The sequence below is a fragment of the Prionailurus bengalensis genome, chromosome D1, assembly GCF_016509475.1.
Source record: "Prionailurus bengalensis isolate Pbe53 chromosome D1, Fcat_Pben_1.1_paternal_pri, whole genome shotgun sequence".
NCBI lineage: Eukaryota > Metazoa > Chordata > Mammalia > Carnivora > Felidae > Prionailurus > Prionailurus bengalensis.
Window position 1 is genome coordinate 1,266,251 of NC_057346.1, and position 16,818 is coordinate 1,283,068.

The 16,818-nt window shown below is 48.5% G+C and overlaps 1 protein-coding gene across 1 annotated transcript; it reads right to left on the minus strand.

The window, feature by feature from the left end:
- MMP8 (matrix metallopeptidase 8) lies at positions 1 to 11,655 on the minus strand. Its single transcript, XM_043579181.1, has 10 exons — positions 11,373 to 11,655; positions 9,208 to 9,452; positions 8,495 to 8,643; positions 8,283 to 8,408; positions 5,587 to 5,748; positions 3,947 to 4,064; positions 3,068 to 3,201; positions 2,346 to 2,499; positions 1,089 to 1,192; positions 1 to 932 (listed from the first exon to the last, which is right to left on the minus strand). The coding sequence occupies exons 1-10, from the start codon at positions 11,505 to 11,507 to the stop codon at positions 829 to 831; spliced, it is 1,431 nt and encodes a 476-aa protein (XP_043435116.1). The 5' UTR covers positions 11,508 to 11,655; the 3' UTR covers positions 1 to 828.
- Positions 11,656 to 16,818: the final 5,163 nt, after the last annotated feature.

The window sequence follows — 16,818 nt, forward strand, 5'->3', positions numbered from 1 at the left end:
TTGCTTAAAAAACAGTTTATTCTATCACAGTTCTGGAAGCTACGAGTCTAAAATTGAGGTGTTAGGAGAATAAAATTCTTTTCTCTGAAGGCTCTGGGAAGGATGCTTCCTTGCCTCTTGCTGGCCTGTGATGGGTGCTGGCCGTTGTTGGCATGTAGATGCATCATTCCAGGCCCTGTATTACCTTCACGTGACCGTCCCCCTCAGTGTGTGCGGGGACCCTCTTCTTCCGGGGCCCCCCTGCTCCTGGATAACTTCATTTTAACTAACTGCATCTCCAAAGACTCTAGTTTCAAACAGGGTACATTCATAGGCACCTAGGACTAGGACTTCAATATCTCTTTCTTGGAGGGACACAATTCAACCCACCACATGGGTCAACAGGATTTTTTTCCAAGACTGGAAAATAGCACCATGTTTTCAGTAAAGGCAAGAGGTTCTGTTTACGTTGTTCACGAGCTCTATGTCTCACTGGACCCCAGTGCTGAACGGTACATAGCAGATATAATTAAGACATGTTTAAGGAGCCTCAGGTATATACGAGCATTCTAGAAGTCAGATGAGTAACAACATAGTGAGCACTGAGGTGACCAGGAAGGCTTCGTCTCCTCTCTTGAGCTGGAATAGCTGAGAACTGAATCAGCCCTGTAGACGGTGGACTACTCCAAATGCATTTTCACGGAAGACAGGCCCAGTGAGGACAGTGACAGCAGGCATTACTTATGGGTGAGAAAAGTATAAATAGGACACAGTAAAATGAATTTGCAAACTAGACTTTCCTTCCATTCGTAGGAAACCGATGCAGACACGTGTGACTTTGCTTCAGGGTTATCTGCAGTTAAGCCATCTGTTGCTTCTTTGAACCCTAGTAATCCTGTGAGCGCTAAGATCAAACGCATAATACGTGGGTCCGATGAAGAAGAGGAAGACGTCTGCCCAAAAAGCACAAAAAGATCAAGGGTTGAATTAGCTCGTAGAAGGTCTTAGACATTTTCAATTAAAATTGTTCCGATACAACACTGAAACGTAAACGTGCTATTTTACGACTGTAAACAAATTTATTATCAGGGTTTTTTTTTTCTACTTACGATTCTGCTGGAAAACTGCATCAACTCTACTTTCTATTCCTGGAAAGATGCTTGCTATGTTTTTGGGATAACCCGTTTGCATGGATTGTCTTCGGTTATTGTATCTGATGAAACAAAAATGTCCCATGTATCAATATAGTATGTAATGATAACAGTTTTATTTAAAGTGCAGATACTTTACAAAGTGCCTTCACACATGCTTTCTCATTCAGTCTTTGTTATGTCTTATTTCCTGGGCCTAAGAATGGTTAACTTTTTTCTACCTAAGGGCACATTCCTATTTAGAAAATAGGTGGGTCGCATTAATTCTAAAACAGGGTTTTGATTGCTAGCACAATGTTATTGTTATTTTCTTTTTTACTTATTTTTATTTTTTTAATGTTTGTTTATTTTCAAGAGAGAGAGAGACAGACAGAGTGTGACTGGGGGAAGGGCTAGAGAGAGGGAGACACAGAATCTGAAGCAGGCTCCAGGCTCTGAGCTGTCAGCACAGCACCCGACGTGGGGCTCGAACTCAGAAACTGTGAGATCACGACCTGATTTTCAAAAAGAAAAGCTTGTATTCCCTGTGGATTTACTTAATTGGTGCATAACCAGCCTTCCTCCCTTCCCTCCTCCTCTTCCCCCTCCCCCCCTTCCCCCCACTAATGAGGTGATAAGTCCAATGTGGACAGCACATTTTTCAGGCCATCCAAACAGCATTTTCTTGAGTGTGTTAGAATTTAACTCATAACGGAATTAGCCTTTTTCTTTGCATCCCTTCCTGGAACCATATTAAGGTTTGCTCTGTTCCCTGACATAGAATCCTCAATATCGGGGCGCTTGGGTGGCGCAGTCGGTTAAGCGTCCGACTTCAGCCAGGTCACGATCTCGCGGTCCGTGAGTTCGAGCCCCGCGTCAGGCTCTGGGCTGATGGCTCAGAGCCTGGAGCCTGTTTCCGTTTCTGTGTCTCCCTCTCTCTCTGCCCCTCCCCTGTTCATGCTCTGTCTCTCTCTGTCCCCCCCCCCCCAAAAAAAAAACGTTGAAAAAAAAAAGAAAAAAGAAAAAAAAAAAGAATCTCAATACCATTGTGAAGCTTTTTGACTTTATAAAAATAACATTTTCAAAGACCATAGCAACACTGATGATTTTATGAAAATAAAATGCCTATGAAAGATCACCTGGGTTTTTTTTAAACCCTCAGATGGCTGGTTGTTAGTGGTTGTAGACAAGGTAAATACAGATTTCAACCTCTAACCAAAAAATAGTTTACCTTACCTCCAGAACTGGTTGTTTACAAAGAAGAAGATTTCTCCCCTGTAGTAAACAGCAGCATCAATTGCGCGGACACTGCTTGGGAAGCCATAGTTTGAGATGTCCTTGGGATAACCTGGCTCAATGTCATAGCCACTCAGAGCCCAGTACTGGCTGCCTGCCAATGATTCAGGTTTTATGTTAGATAGGGTTCTTCCATTCCTCTAAAATCGATACCACCTCTTGGTGTAAAATCATCATAGAAACAGCAAGGGAACAATAGTCTTTAACGGACAAAGGTGGTCAAGTTCATTGGGCTGTAATAGCCTCAGTGGTTCCCCAGCGCCTATAAAATTTCCAGCATCTCAGCCTGACATTCAGGGCCTCACAGCTGGGTCTTTCCTACGTCCTGACACTCCTATGCAGAGACTGTATTAGAGCCTTGGGGACTCTGAGAACATTATACTGGGGATGCGGCTGACAGAGCACTCAGGGGGTCTAGTAAGGTTTCCTCAGTTTGTAGATGGGGAAACTGAGGCCTGAGGGGGGAACAGCTGCTCAAGTGCACACAGTGGTTATCGGCAGGAACTGGACCCAACCCGGGTCTCCTGACACAAGTCTGGCCAGCATAACCTGCTGTCATCGGCTCACCTCCTCTCAGCTGGGGTGGGGCTGGGGGGAGCTGCAGAGAAGCCTTCCCTTCCCTGCAGGGACAACCTAAATAAGATGAAACCCTAGGCAGTTACCTTTAAATAGGAAAACTAGGTCCTTGTCCGTGTCCTCGTATGCGGCCTGGATGCCGTCTGGCAGGGCCGGCCAGAACAGAGAGATGAAGTTGAGCTCCACCTCTGGCATCCGGGGGTGCCTTCTCCAGAAGTACCTGGCAGAGCACAAAGGACAGGACCGCATGCGGTGGCCCGAGTAGGCAGCTTCTCTGGGTCCTGCACGGGTGCAGCCCCTACCCGGTCCCCGAGGGGGTGGGACGGTTCCCAGCACAGTGACCAGCACAGGGTCGGGGCTTTACGGGATGTCATTCATGTGGGGGGGAGGGGGCGCTTCAGTGTTTAGGGGAGGTCACAGGCATGAACTTATCTGATTACATTTTGTCCTGTCCCCTCCTCACACCCTGACAAGTCTCATTGTATTAGTCTCGTTGTCCCTACAGAAATGACTGAGAATATCTAGAGTATTCCAGCAAAAGTGGTGCAAGTAGGCCCAGCCTGTGGTTACGCAATCACAAAGCAGCCAATGGAAAATTGAAAAATTCAACCAGGGAGATGATGTGCCCTCAGCTTATGAAGGGATAGCTCCCACTTACTGGCCTGAATTTGGGTGGGTGGGACTGGGTGAGGTTTTGTGTCTAGTAAACCCATGTGTGGAGCCCGTGTCTGTGACACTATCACCAACACATGAATGTTTATGCCTGTTGGAGGGTTTCTTTCTTTTTTTAAAAATTTTCCTGGATGTTTCGAGTGACCCAGAAAACACAGTCCTTTCCCATGAGGGGCACGTGCACAGAATTCAAAGGAAAAGCTGAGTAATGTGCAAAGTGGGACTTGATTAGAAGCCAGTTCTAAGTTATGCCAGGAAAGTCAGTCAAAGGAAGAAGCAGTTTAATGGCATACCTGTCTTTAAAGAATAAGATTTCTCCACGGAGTGTGGCAATGGCATCAAATGTTAGTCTGGGGTCACAGGCTGTGGGTGTGCTTGGTCCGGTTGGTTGGACAGGGTTGCTTGAAGGTCCTTAAAAGAGGAGGAGGAGGAGGAGGAGGAGGAGGAGGAGGAGGAGGAGGAGAAAGAGAAGCAGCTTTTTAAAGCCCAATCCAGTATGACTCTTGGAGTACCCCCATTGATTCTCAGAAGGGGAAGGGTTTCCGCATGAAGAGAAACCCTACCAGACTATCTCACAAGGCAATGAAGGGAATGTACATTTGGCCCTCTTAAAGTTATTATCATTATTTTAAACAACCATGGTGATTTTTAGAGAGAAAGGTCCAGGTCAAGTTGTGAAGTAAGACAATTTGAATTCTGTGTCTCCCCCTCCCCGCCCTCCACTTTAAAATCCGAATCTGGGGCGCCTGGGTGGCTCAGTCGGTTGAGTGTCCGACTTCAGCCAGGTCACGATCTCGCGGTCCGTGAGTTCGAGCCCCGCGTCAGGCTCTGGGCTGATGGCTCAGAGCCTGGAGCCTGTTTCCGATTCTGTGTCTCCCTCTCTCTCTGCCCCTCCCCCGTTCATACTCTGTCTCTCTCTGTCTCAAAAATAAATAAATGTTAAAAAAAATTAAAAAAAAAATCCGAATCCCATCCTTTCCCCCTTCTTGGTTCTTTCCACATTTTTGTCACCCAGGATCCATTTCTTGCTTCCGCGCCAAACCCACCTTCAGGAAGGGAACTGGTATTGGTCCTTGAACCTGTAGCATAAACCTAAGTCATATTTTAGCAGTATTTTTTTCCTATGGGTATTTGTGTTTTCATGTGTTTTTTCATTGTAGAATGAAGGGCTATGCTAGTAGCTGAGAGAATTTAAAACACTGATGGGAAAAGGAAGGAGGTGTTTTTTGGGGAAAGGAGTTGGGGAGGATAGAGCAGGTCTCTTCCTTCTGGAAAATTCTATCATCATGAGAAGGTTCCCGAGCTAGGGTTCCTGGTGTGCCTGGTTCTGTGCTGCTGTCCCCAACTCTGCTCCACACTGGTTTACAGACCCTCCTACCTTCTCACGGGTTTCTCGTTCTTACAGCCTCTAGAGACCAGGAAGGCAGCAGGAGGAGACGTATAAGATCTGGGCTTGTCTATGTCCCTCCCTGAGAGCATCAGCCATGTCCTTAAAAGATGTTTCTTTCTCTGCATCCTCCACTGCTATTCCCATTCTGTTTTCCACAGACAACACTTTTATTATGGGCAATATGTATCTGCTTGCTGGCATGTTTCTTGAAATGCCTTCTTTGCCTATATGCACTTTAATGTATGTGGAATCATATACTGTTTAATTTAAACACTGTGTGATATGCATCATTCTGTTTTTTTTTTTTCCACGAAGCACAAAGTTTTAAAGACCCATCTCTGTTGTTGCCACACGCACTTCTAATTCAGTGGTGTCCCTGCCTGGCGTTAGTCTATGGCGCACAGCCACCAAATTTGACCGGTACCTTCTTCCCGACAGACCCCAGGAGCCCTCCAACTTCCACCACCACAGACAAGACCGGAAAGAACATCCTTGATGTGCCACACCTCGCCGTGTACCACAGTGTTCTTCCGATAACCTTACCATAGATGGCCTGAATGCCGTTGATGTCATCTTGAGGGAGGGTGTAGGTGCTGGGTTCACGGAAAGCATAGATGGGATACATCAAGGCAACTGGGTCAGTGGAGTGAGAGAGCCCCAAGGAATGGCCAAATTCATGGGCAGCAACAAGAAACAAATTATAATCTGCAATGCAAGCACATGTGGTGAATGGCTCCAAGTGGATCCAAGGGTGGAGGAAATTCTGATCTCGAGGAATGCAGCTTCCAAGCCAAAAACTCCTGGAGAAACAGCACTGCCCAAGCCTTCTTTTGCATTTTCTCTGCAGGCTTCTGAAGAAATGGAGATTGGAATCAGTCAAGGTAGGAGTTACACGTTCAGATTAAGTGAGCTTCGCATCAAACCTTAGGACCAAGAAAAACTGCCTTCATTCTGATTCTGGTACTCCATGAGTGTGGACCTGAGGCTGAGAGACCATAGTGGCAGGGCGACCATGGTCTCTTGATGCTCAGCAGCCCTCTCCAGCCTCCCAAGCCCTCAGCTTCAGTAGAGTCTCAGCGGGCACCAGCTCTTCCCAGATTTTGAATTCTCGAAGCAGCTTCAAGGATTCCCCTCCAGAAACAGACAAACACTGCTCCTTCCCTCATCTCTAACTTCCAGGAGCACAGTGCCTTTGCCAGTTGGGAACCCAAACTTCCAAGGTTCACGATCCTGGCAATTAGCACCCAAGTTCCTTGGCCAAGTCCAAGACCTCCTCACTTGCCCAGCAGACACATGAGGATTTCACTCATGATGTGAGTCTCTCAGTCTGGCCATCTCACAGACAGGCTGAGCATTTTGTTACACACCTATCTCTTATACATTAGTAACTAGGGTTGTAGAGTACTTTCCATATGCTAGGAAGTATAATACTATTTAGTCCTCGCAACATTTGTATGAAGTATTGTTAGAAATGTTTTTACAGTAAAGAAACTGAGTCCCACAGATTTCAGGTATCTCCTTACGGGTCTTGCAATAATAAGTGGTAGAGCTGGGGTCAAATCCAGGTACAAGGGCAAGCCCCATTCTCCAACTACAACGTTCAACTTCCTATTGACAATTAGCCTACGCTAATTCTACCCATGCTCCAAGACATTTTTGTCTTGACCATCACGTCCTTGTATTTTTGCAATCATGAATGCATCTCCAAAAACATCTCTGAGTGTTGGGCCTTGAATGGCAAGCAACTGTGGGGGATTTGTCATGATGCACAGTCTAGAAGGAGAGATGAATGCCAACAACTTGGATGGCACCAAACAGTGAGGAGAGCAGCTAGAGAAAGAGACACGAAGACTGTCGGGATTCTGAGGAGAATGTCCTCCTTTCCAGCTGCAAGACAACAGAGGGGTGGCATGTGACATAGCACAGAAAGAGATTTTCAAAGGGGGGGCTTGGGGCACAATGTGAGCAAATGTAGGGAGGTTGGAAAGCAGGTGCTGTCATGTGGGAACGGTGAATGCACAAGGTGGCTGCAGCATGCGACACAGGAAGACAGCCATGAAAGATGAGGGTGTAACAGTACTGAGAGCTTCAATGCCAAGGAAAGGGATTTGGATATTATTTGTTGCAGAAAATGTAAACACTGCAAGGTTAAGTAGGAGAGTAATGTAATCCAAGATAGGCTTTCCATATATAAATTTTGCTGCCATGCTAGGAAAAATTAGAGGGAGCAGAGACTTGAGGTAAAGAGTCCAGGTGGGAACCTGTGTCATTTAGTTCAGGTAAGAGGGAATGACCATGTGGACCGGTGAGGAGGGCTCTAGGAAATCTAAGTAGCGGAGAGTGTTATCTGTCTTAGGGTATAGGCAGCTCCTAGCACAGGGACTTGGGTAGAATAAGTTCTTTGAGAACTTGGTGGGAGAAACTTGGTTCTTTGAGAAAATGGTGGGAAGAACAGGTCCCAAGCAAGGATAAAAGGTTCCTTTCCTACTTTCTAGAATGTGTTCTGTGGCGTATTGTTACTTGTGGCCTTGTGAAGTACCACATGGTCCAGATACACCTGTCCTTATTCTCAATCCTTCCCTTCAGGTGATCTGACTCTTATCACGAGTCTTCTCCTGAAAGGTTTGGTTTGTCCCCAGGAACACACCACTGAAGAAGAGCTCCACAAAGATGACATAACTTGACAAGAAAGATGGCGGCTCATTTCCAAGTGGGATAGGTTTCTAAATGAACCCAATTGTTTCTGGATTTCCAAAAATAGGGACCTTTTCCAAACATCATTAAATTTCAGAATATGAAAAGAAAGATATACCCTAAAGCAGTGGTCAGCAAACTTTTTCTGTAAAGGTTTAGATAGTAAATATTTTAGGCTTTGTGGTTTCTGTGAGTACTTCTGTAGGAGGTACTCAACTCTGCTGTTGTGCCATGGAAACAGCCATAGATGGTACATAAACAAGGGGGCCTTGTTTCAATAAAACTTTATACAAACAGGACTGGCTGGATTTCCCCGTCGTCTGTAGCCTTTTGATTTATATCCTAGGAAACAAGGTCAGTACTTAGCCTTAGGCTTTTCAAAACCTAAATTGACCTAATATGAGGTAGGGAAATTTTAAAAAGGTCCATTTGTGTGGGTTTGAAATGTTAAAACCCCTTGGATGTTTGTATGTATCTACGTGGTGCTGCTAACATGACAAAGTTCACTCAGAAGCTGCACGTGGACATGCCCTTGGTTAACTTACTTTCAAAATTTGTGGTCCATGTTTCTTGTTCATCGAAGTGAGCGTCTCCCCCAATACCTGGGCCTGGCTGGAAGGCATGAGCGAGGATTCCATTGGGTCCATCAAATGGAGAATTGTCACCATGATCTGAAATAGAACAACCGTATCAGGGCCTTGCCGAGTCTCAGGTTAGCTCGGGAAAGTAAAACTGAGCTCGAGGGCGGAGGGCCTACCTCCTTCGTAAAAAGCGATATTGATGTCCGCTTCTCCCTGCGAGATCTTGGTGAAGGTCAAGGATGATGCGTTAGCCCATATTTGAAAGGCTGTGCTAATGACAGTTTCCACCTTGGCCTGGGACAACTGCGTGGTGTACTTCAGGATCCTTCAAAATGAGCACACGGGGTGTCACCACACTGAGCTCATCCACCTGGGGGTCAGTGACATGATGCGCTGCCCCTGGACAGGGTCTAATGAGGGCTCGGGGCTGTGGATAAGTCCCTCCGTATCTTCAAACTCGGTGTCTTTGTTCCTAAGAGGAGGATCGTAACATAGCTCCCCTCTCAGAGGGCTGTTGGGGGATTCAATACATGTAGGGCCTTCCACTCAGGACTCGGCAGGTCGTGGTATTTGACGGAGATCGTTCTCATCGGGATACGCGGGGAGTAATGACTAAGCCTTTGTCGGGGCCTGAAGGGGGTTCACAGAGGGACAGTCTGATGTGGCCATCGTCCCTTAGACTTGGAGGAGGAGCACGAAAACTCCAGGCTTTGGGATGAGGAGAGCCTGTGGGGTCTTTGCTCTTTCCCCCCTGGCCTCACTCACTAGACTCTGGTCTCCCCGGGGTGGGGACACGGGGTCCCGTGGGTCCCATGTCCTGGAGCAGCGCCTGGCGCGTCACACACGCTTGCGAACACCCCTAACGCGTCTCGAAGCTCGGGAATCTCACCTGTAGGTCAGGTTCGTATGTTTCCACCTGGGGTTTCCCGGGGTCACCATGAAGTCCCCGTTGTCAGGCACCCCGCAGCGCGGCTTCTGCATTATCTCCAGCGTTTCCTCATCTGGCTTCCCCGTCTCGTTCAAGCCGAAGAATCGCTGCATCTCTCTGAGCTTGTCCACAACCACACTGGTGCCGTTGCTCCATCTGGACCGGTATCCGCCCCGCGGCAGCTGGTAGAACCTCTCCAGGTAATTCTGGGCCGAGACACACACATGAGGGGACTCGCTCAGTCACCTCCGTCGGTGCTTCGGGCTTCCCGGCGTCCTTCCTAAGTCACTCCCAACCGTCTAACAAGCTGGTAGTCACGGGAGCAAACACAGAGTTGCAGCCCGGCGTTGAGAGAACGCCGTCCCTTGGTCAGCACGGCCCCTCCATTCGGCGCTCCCGGGAATGTTTATACATAAAAACAGGTATGGGGCGCCTGGGTGGCTCAGTCGGTTGAGCGGTCGACTTCAGCTCAGGTCATGATCTCGCGGTCCGTGAGTTCGAGCCCCCCGTTGGGCTCTGTGCTGACAGCTCAGAGCCTGGAGCCTGTTTCAGATTCTGTGTCTCCCTCTCTCTCTGATCCTCCCCCATTCATGCTCTGTCTCTCTCTCTCTCAAAAATAAATAAACGTTAAAAAAAAATTAAAAAACATAAAAACAGGTATTCCATAAGGGTTGAGGTCCAAGGCCGCGTGCAAGATGCTCGTATGCAGTCAGGAGACTGGCTAGGCCTTCCTGATTTCTTGAAGTGTTTTAAGTTCATTTATTTTGACAGAAGGAGGGACGGGCGGAGAGAGAGGGGGAGAGAATCCCAACGAGACGCTGCTGACACTGTGAGCGCAGAGTGGGACGTGGGGCTCCATCTAATGAACCGTGAGATCGTGACCTGAGCTGAAATCAGACGTTTACCGACCGAGCCGCTCAGGTGCCCCCGCATTTGTTGATGTTTTAAGGTATCAGTAGCATCAATGCAGAGTCTCTCTTACGTATCTTTTTGCTCCTCTAGAGAAGGTTTAGTCCCTGTCGCTAAGAAACGCAAGTGCGTGCGTGGAGGGAAATTGCCGAGACGCCCATTCAAGTCCCAGACCTTCTGGATGCTTCTCAAGTGAGAACGGACAGTTTCACGAGAGCTCCGGATAGGTTTGGGGCAACGGCACCATCATCGGCATTAGCCTCTTATCCACCGCAGATCCTCTGGAAGGGGCCAGGGGCACACGACAGAGCACAGAAATGGGGAAAGGGGGATTCACAGAGGCTGGGGTTCGAATACTAGCTCTGCCTTAGATTAACTGAGTTTTGGGGCGCATCACAGAAGTGATTCAAGACTCACTTTAGTGTCCACAGTGGGAACAATAATCCCCCCTTGCAGGGCTGCAGCGAGGTCGACATGAGACAGTGTTGGGGAAACGTTTAGTGGGGTGTCTTGTGCGGAGTAAGCACTCCGTGAGCTCTCGCTATTCGCCTGGGGCTTAGTATTCTCACTGCAAGATATATTCAAGAACAAAGCAAAGGGAAAAAGCAAAAGAAAGAATGCTTTTCTACAACCGCAATGCTAAGAAAACTGCACGTGACAAATCGGTGACAGCGTTCCCGGTGCTTCTTCAAAATGTGGCCTGACTCTTGTGCTGTGGGATGACGGGGAAAGCTATGGGTCTGGCTTTGATGGTGCCCGGAATAATCCGTAGACAGCCTCAGAATCTGGAGTAGGAAATCTCACTGCACTACGCATTGCTTTCTAGTTCCTCCTGATTTCCTGTCCTCACGCTCTCTAGTCCCCCTGAGATTTTTGGCTGCGAAGACAAGTCCGTACAGACAACACCGGACATGGAGTCACTGGGCTGCATATAAGCGAACGGGGGAATCTTAGGTTTGCGAGAAAGAAAATCATCTAGTCTTGCAGTTAAAACCGTTCCTGCTCAACGGCTCCCCAGCCGGAGGGAGCCCAACAGCGATATTTTTCCTGGGATCGAAGAGCCCCGCCTGGGGCCCTCCAAACCCCTGGCACGACAAGCTCAAACAAAGAAACTGCAGAATTCCATTCGGGCTGATTTAACTAGAAAGAAGAAACAACCCACACGATTTCCTAATAAGCGGCGCGTCAACCACGCGCCTGCCGGATTGTCAACTTACCCGAACGACTTGCGTGGTCTCCTCTTCCGGGGATTCCCAACGTACCGGAAAGGCCCCGGAGAGGTGCAGAAGGAACGAGAGCAGAGGCAGAAGCATCGTCAGACTGAACATGGCCTTTCCCGCAAGCACCGCCATCCTGGCCTTGCTCTGGCCCTTGGGGCAGGGTCCTCCCCTCCTGGGTACCCTTGAGTTCAGCGGATCGGATGTCCCTCACGGTCCTCTTCTGGTCTCTTATAAAAGCTGTGTTTTGAACAATTGCCCCATCAGCAACATGAAGCAACACGGGTTAATGATGCTCAGAGACTTGTGCAACGCCACAACGCGATGTGGGACTCCACGGTGGGGTGGCGGTGTCCTGCAACAGAAAAACAATTGCAACTTGCTCTTCTCTGTTCTTGGGGTTTTTTGGTCAGAGATTTACTCTTGCCAAGCTGTCTGGTCTAGGGGAAGGAAGGGAAGCTTGATCCTGAAGTTCGAGAACAGCAGTTACCTGTGGGTTTCCATTTCCTAGGTGTGGCAGATGCTGGGGCCAGGTTAATTTATGCAGGAGTGTTGTTGGATTCATGGTAGTTATCTTGGGGCTGGGGATCCCAGAGACTCTCTGGATGTGAGGAGAGAGTGGCTGGGCATGTGGTCAGCAAGCAGGACCCGTGTGGGGTCCTGGAGCAGCTTCTGGGAGATGGGGTTTGGGCGTCAGTGTATTAGAGAATCCCCAGGCTGCAAGATGGATTTTCCATGGGAAGGACAAAGAAAGCAACAGTGATGATGATAAGAGTACTCAGTGTGTTGAGTACGTACGACGTCCCACACGTACCTGCTGTACGTCTGTTGTGTCCGGCCATCCTCGCACGGCCTCAGGATGCTGTCATGTCCTGCATTTTGCAGAGGAGATCAGATCCGGAGAAGAGAACTTGTACAACTCATGTGCTGAGTGAGGGGGGTGGGGGGTGGCTGGGACTCAATCCAAGCGATGGGTCCTGAGACTCCGAGCGGGCAGGCACTCCAGCAGCCACACCTGGGAGCCCGGCTGCCCCACGATGAGCACCTGGTCCAGGCCTGCGACAAACTGGGGGACCCTGGCTTGTGTTCACCGAGGAGGACGAGATTGTGTGTGTGCATGGGCCCCCGGGGAAAAGACGTGGGGAGAGGATTTTCAGCCCCTGTGGCTGCAAATGGGCTGCACTGGTTTTGAGGGGCCCCTGGGCAGGTTTTAAATCATGTCACCTGGTCACAGTTATTCTGATGTACATGTAGATCATGTCACTAGACAGTCTTTGCGTGTGTTCATTTACATATATTTACATATATCCTGCAAGGACAGGTGTGTGGTGTATAAATGTGTTTGTCAACATGACCAATGTTTACGACATAGGACACGTGTTGATATGGAAATAGGCCTTTGTTTGGGATGCTATATAGTACTTAGTTCAGGTCCCTCTAGAAATTTCTCATGAGCTTTGGAAAAATCCAAAGAAATGCGTCTCAGGTTAGAACATATCTGGGCAGCAGATTAAGTCTCCTGGTGTAGATTCCTGCATTCACCCAAATGTTTCCTGTGACCCACCATATGCCAGGTGCTGTGACGGGTACTCGATTATGGGAGAGAAGGTCAGAGGGGTCGGGATGAAATGCCATGGGAGTCTGGAGGAAAAAGCAATGGTGGGGGAAGGTGGAATCAAGGAAGGCTTCACGGACGAGGTCGAGCTAGAACTGGACCTCGAAGGGCAAACACGAGGTAAACGTGCACAGTTGCAGAAGCCCAGGCCCTGAATGCATGTGCAACCTCCTCGGGTTTTTCAAGCCGTTCTAAGGTCGTGATCGTGTCAACCATCCTGGGTGCACAACTTAATCAGGATGTGGCTTCCCCCAGTTTATTTTTTTTTAAGTATTTTTTTTAACATTTATTTATTTTTGAGATAGGGGGAGACAGCAGGAACGGGGGAGGGTCAGAGAGAGAGGGAGACACAGAATCGGAAGCAGGCTCCAGGCTCTGAGCTGTCAGCACAGAGCCCGACGCGGGGCTCAAACTCACGGACCGTGAGATCATGACCTGAGCCGAAGTCGGACGCTTAACTGTCTGAGCCACCCAGGTGCCCCGCTTCCCCCAGTTTAGATCTCTAGTGACAAATCCTCTGCCCACTAAGGTTCCCTGAACACTGGTCTACCCTGTGTTGAGATATTTTGATGCATTGGCTTGTTTACAAGGTTCATAAAGGCACTTTCTTCTGAACATCTTGGTCAGTGATTTATGCAAGAATCCAAAACTTGTGGTGTTTGTATAAATGTTATGCTAGACAGAATTCTGCAAAAAAATAAAAATAGAAGGGCCTTATGTTCTAGTAACGCACTTCTGGGTATTTACCCAAGGAAAAGGATAACACTAATATATATATGCAGCCCTATGTTTATTGCAGCATTATCTACAACAGCCAAATATGGAAGCAACATAAGTGTCCGTAGATAGATGAACGGATAAAGAAGATGTGATATATATAATACAGATATATATCTAATATATAGCGAAAAATTATATATAATAGGATAATTATACACAATAGAATATTACTCAGCCATAAAAAAGAATGAAACCTTGTCATTGTGGCAACATGAATGGACCGAGAGTGTATTATGCTAAGTGAAATAAGTCAGACAGAGAAAGACAAATACCATATGATTTCACTTATATTTGGAATCTAAAAAAACCAAATGAGGGGTGCCTGGCTGGCTCAGTCAATGCAGCATGTGACTCTTGATCATGGGGTCGTGAGTTCGACCCCCATGTTGGGTGTGGAGATTACCTAAAAATAAAACCTCAAACCTTAAAAAAAAACCCTAATGCACAAACAACCACAAAAACAGAAACGGACTCAAATATGGAGGATGAGGGGTGGCCCGAGGGGAGGGGATGGGGAGACAGAAGAGGTGGGTGAAGGGGAGAAGAGATACAAACCCATGGTTATCAAATAGGTGAGTTGGAGATGGGAAGTACAGTTGAGGAATACAGTCAGTAATACCGTAATAACCTTGTGTGAGGACAGAGGGTGGCAGGGCCCGATGCCGTGAACACATGGTTACGTGTGGACTTGTAGAATCATGATTTTCTATACCAGATGCTACTGTCGTTTGTCACCTACGCTTCTGGAGCTGTGACGAGAGGTGGAAAAGACGACCTAAGTTTTCTGGGCCTCCACGTTTTGAGTCCTTCCTTCACACGTGACCGCTGCCTGTCTGCCTGCCATCCGTGCCTCACCCCTTCTGATGCCCGGAGCCCACACTGCTTTCAGGCCCTCTACCCTCAGAAAATGTACTACGTGGAAGGGTCGACTGTCAGTCATTTACACTTTAGTGCGAATTTAGGGGCTATTTGCCTTTTAAGTCAACTTACTTGGAAAAAAAAAAAGCAAACAATTTGTTAGAAAATGAAGGCTTTCTTCTGTAGAAGAGGCGTTTGGGATTAAGAAGATGGAGGAAATTAAGTTCTGGACAGACGATCCAAGGCAATGGTGGGTCTCCCTATTTCCGTCTTGGGCAGCAACCTCGTCTGATGATCTGATATGCTGTCCCCCAGCAGCGACAGCAAGTTGTACTGTTGTAGTTCGCTTTTGCATCTTAGCCCCAAAGAACTGAAACTGCAAGATTTAGTCTGTTTTCTGTTTAATTAAAAAAAAAAAAATGGGTCCAGGCAGCGGGGATGGGCATAGGTGGCAGGGACATGTGGATGTGTGCCTGAATTTGGAGGCGGAGTGGGAGTTTGCTAACAGGAACGTGATCTGGGGTAGGAAACAAGGTCACCGAGCCTGGAAGTATACCCCGCGTGGCACACGGCTAATCTGCTTCATAGCAGCCAAGGAACGCGTCCTGTGCCTCATGCATTTTACCTCTGTGATCAGGACGGAGGTCTACACACGTGAGCCGGTTAGCAGGGTGATTGTTGGGGTCGGTTGTGGTGAAGCGTAAACAACATTGCACTTGACAGTGTGCTGAGTGGGCTCGACTTTCAGCTTTGCCACTTCCTTCTCGTGCAACTCCTCACAGCTCTTGTGTTGTCGTGAGTTCCGCACGTTGGACACCTCGCACGGCCTCAGGACGATTAGAGGAGACGCTGTAGGTGACAACCTGTGGACACCCTCCAGGGCGGTGTCCTCTTTGGGGGATGAACGCGGTGGCCGCGCTTCCATTCTGCGAACCGAGGTCGCAGTGTCGAAAAGCTCTTCTTTTCCAGAAAGAGAAGTGTTTACGGTTAAGCCACCGAGTGACGAAATAACTTCCATGCAGTTTCTGTCCGTGTCCAGAGCCTGGTGCAGCCAGAGGACATGTGGTAACTCCTTGTGCAGAGCACAAGTGGTTCGGGTAGAAATCACTCCAATCATCATGAATGACCCCCTGTGCCGAGCCAGCGGTCTTTGCCGTTGGCGGAGGTGAAGGTGTGCGTGGGGCGTCTGGACTCAGTCTCGGGTGTTCAGTCTCTCTCACCTCCCGTAAGCTTCATAACCACCTGAGGAAGTAGGGGTTGGCATCCTCATCTTAAAGTTAAGGACAAGGAGGTTCAGAGATGCCACCAAATGGGCCTTTCTGTGGATCCTTCCAAGCATCTCTCCCCTTTGCTCCCAGGGAGGAAAAACTCAAAACAAGGCAACCGTTCTCCCTCTTGGCTGACCCTCAGGATGTGCATTAAACATAGACAGGTGCACCCTGCTCCGGCTGTTGCACCCGAGTCTCTCAGGCGGTTCCCAGGCGTGTGCCATTTTAGAGAGCATCCCGGGCGACTTGGAAAAGGAGTTCAGGACCTTTGCGGTGGGGAGCCTGGGTGGCTCGGTCGGTTGAGCGTCCAATTCTCGACTTGGGCTCAGGTCATGCTCTCAGGGAGCGGGAGCCCAGGGTCAAGCTCTGTGCTGACAGCGAGCTGGCTTGGGATTCACTCTCTCTGCCCCCTCCCCCACATGTGCTTTCTCTCTCTCTCTCAAAAAAAAAAAAAAAAAAAAACTTAAAAAAGAAAAGAAAAAATCTTTGCTGCAAAGAGGATTGAGAACATATAACAAGAGAGGGGACCATCACACCTCCAGGGCTGAAAAGAATGAACAGTCACATCCTACTGGGGAGCTCAGCAAAGCCCAGGAGGTGAATTCTGAACGTGGGTTGGATTTTGGGATGGAGGCTGGGGTGGATGGGTTGCGGTGGGTTAGGGCGGAGAGAGGAGGAAGGTTGGGTTGTACCAGGGGGTTAACACGGTTCCTGGTGAATGTGTGTCCAGCTTATTAAGACAAGCAAGTTGCAGTGGTGGTTGGAACCCAGCAGTGGAGGGACAGGACTGAGCATCAACAGGCCGCTGAGAAGCGGCCGCCTTAGGTTCCTGAGCGAGTCAGTGCAGATAACCTTGGCCACAGCCTCCAGGACAGACCCGGAGGGATGGAGTTTGGGTGAAGGGCATGGTGACCTGGGTCTTCCT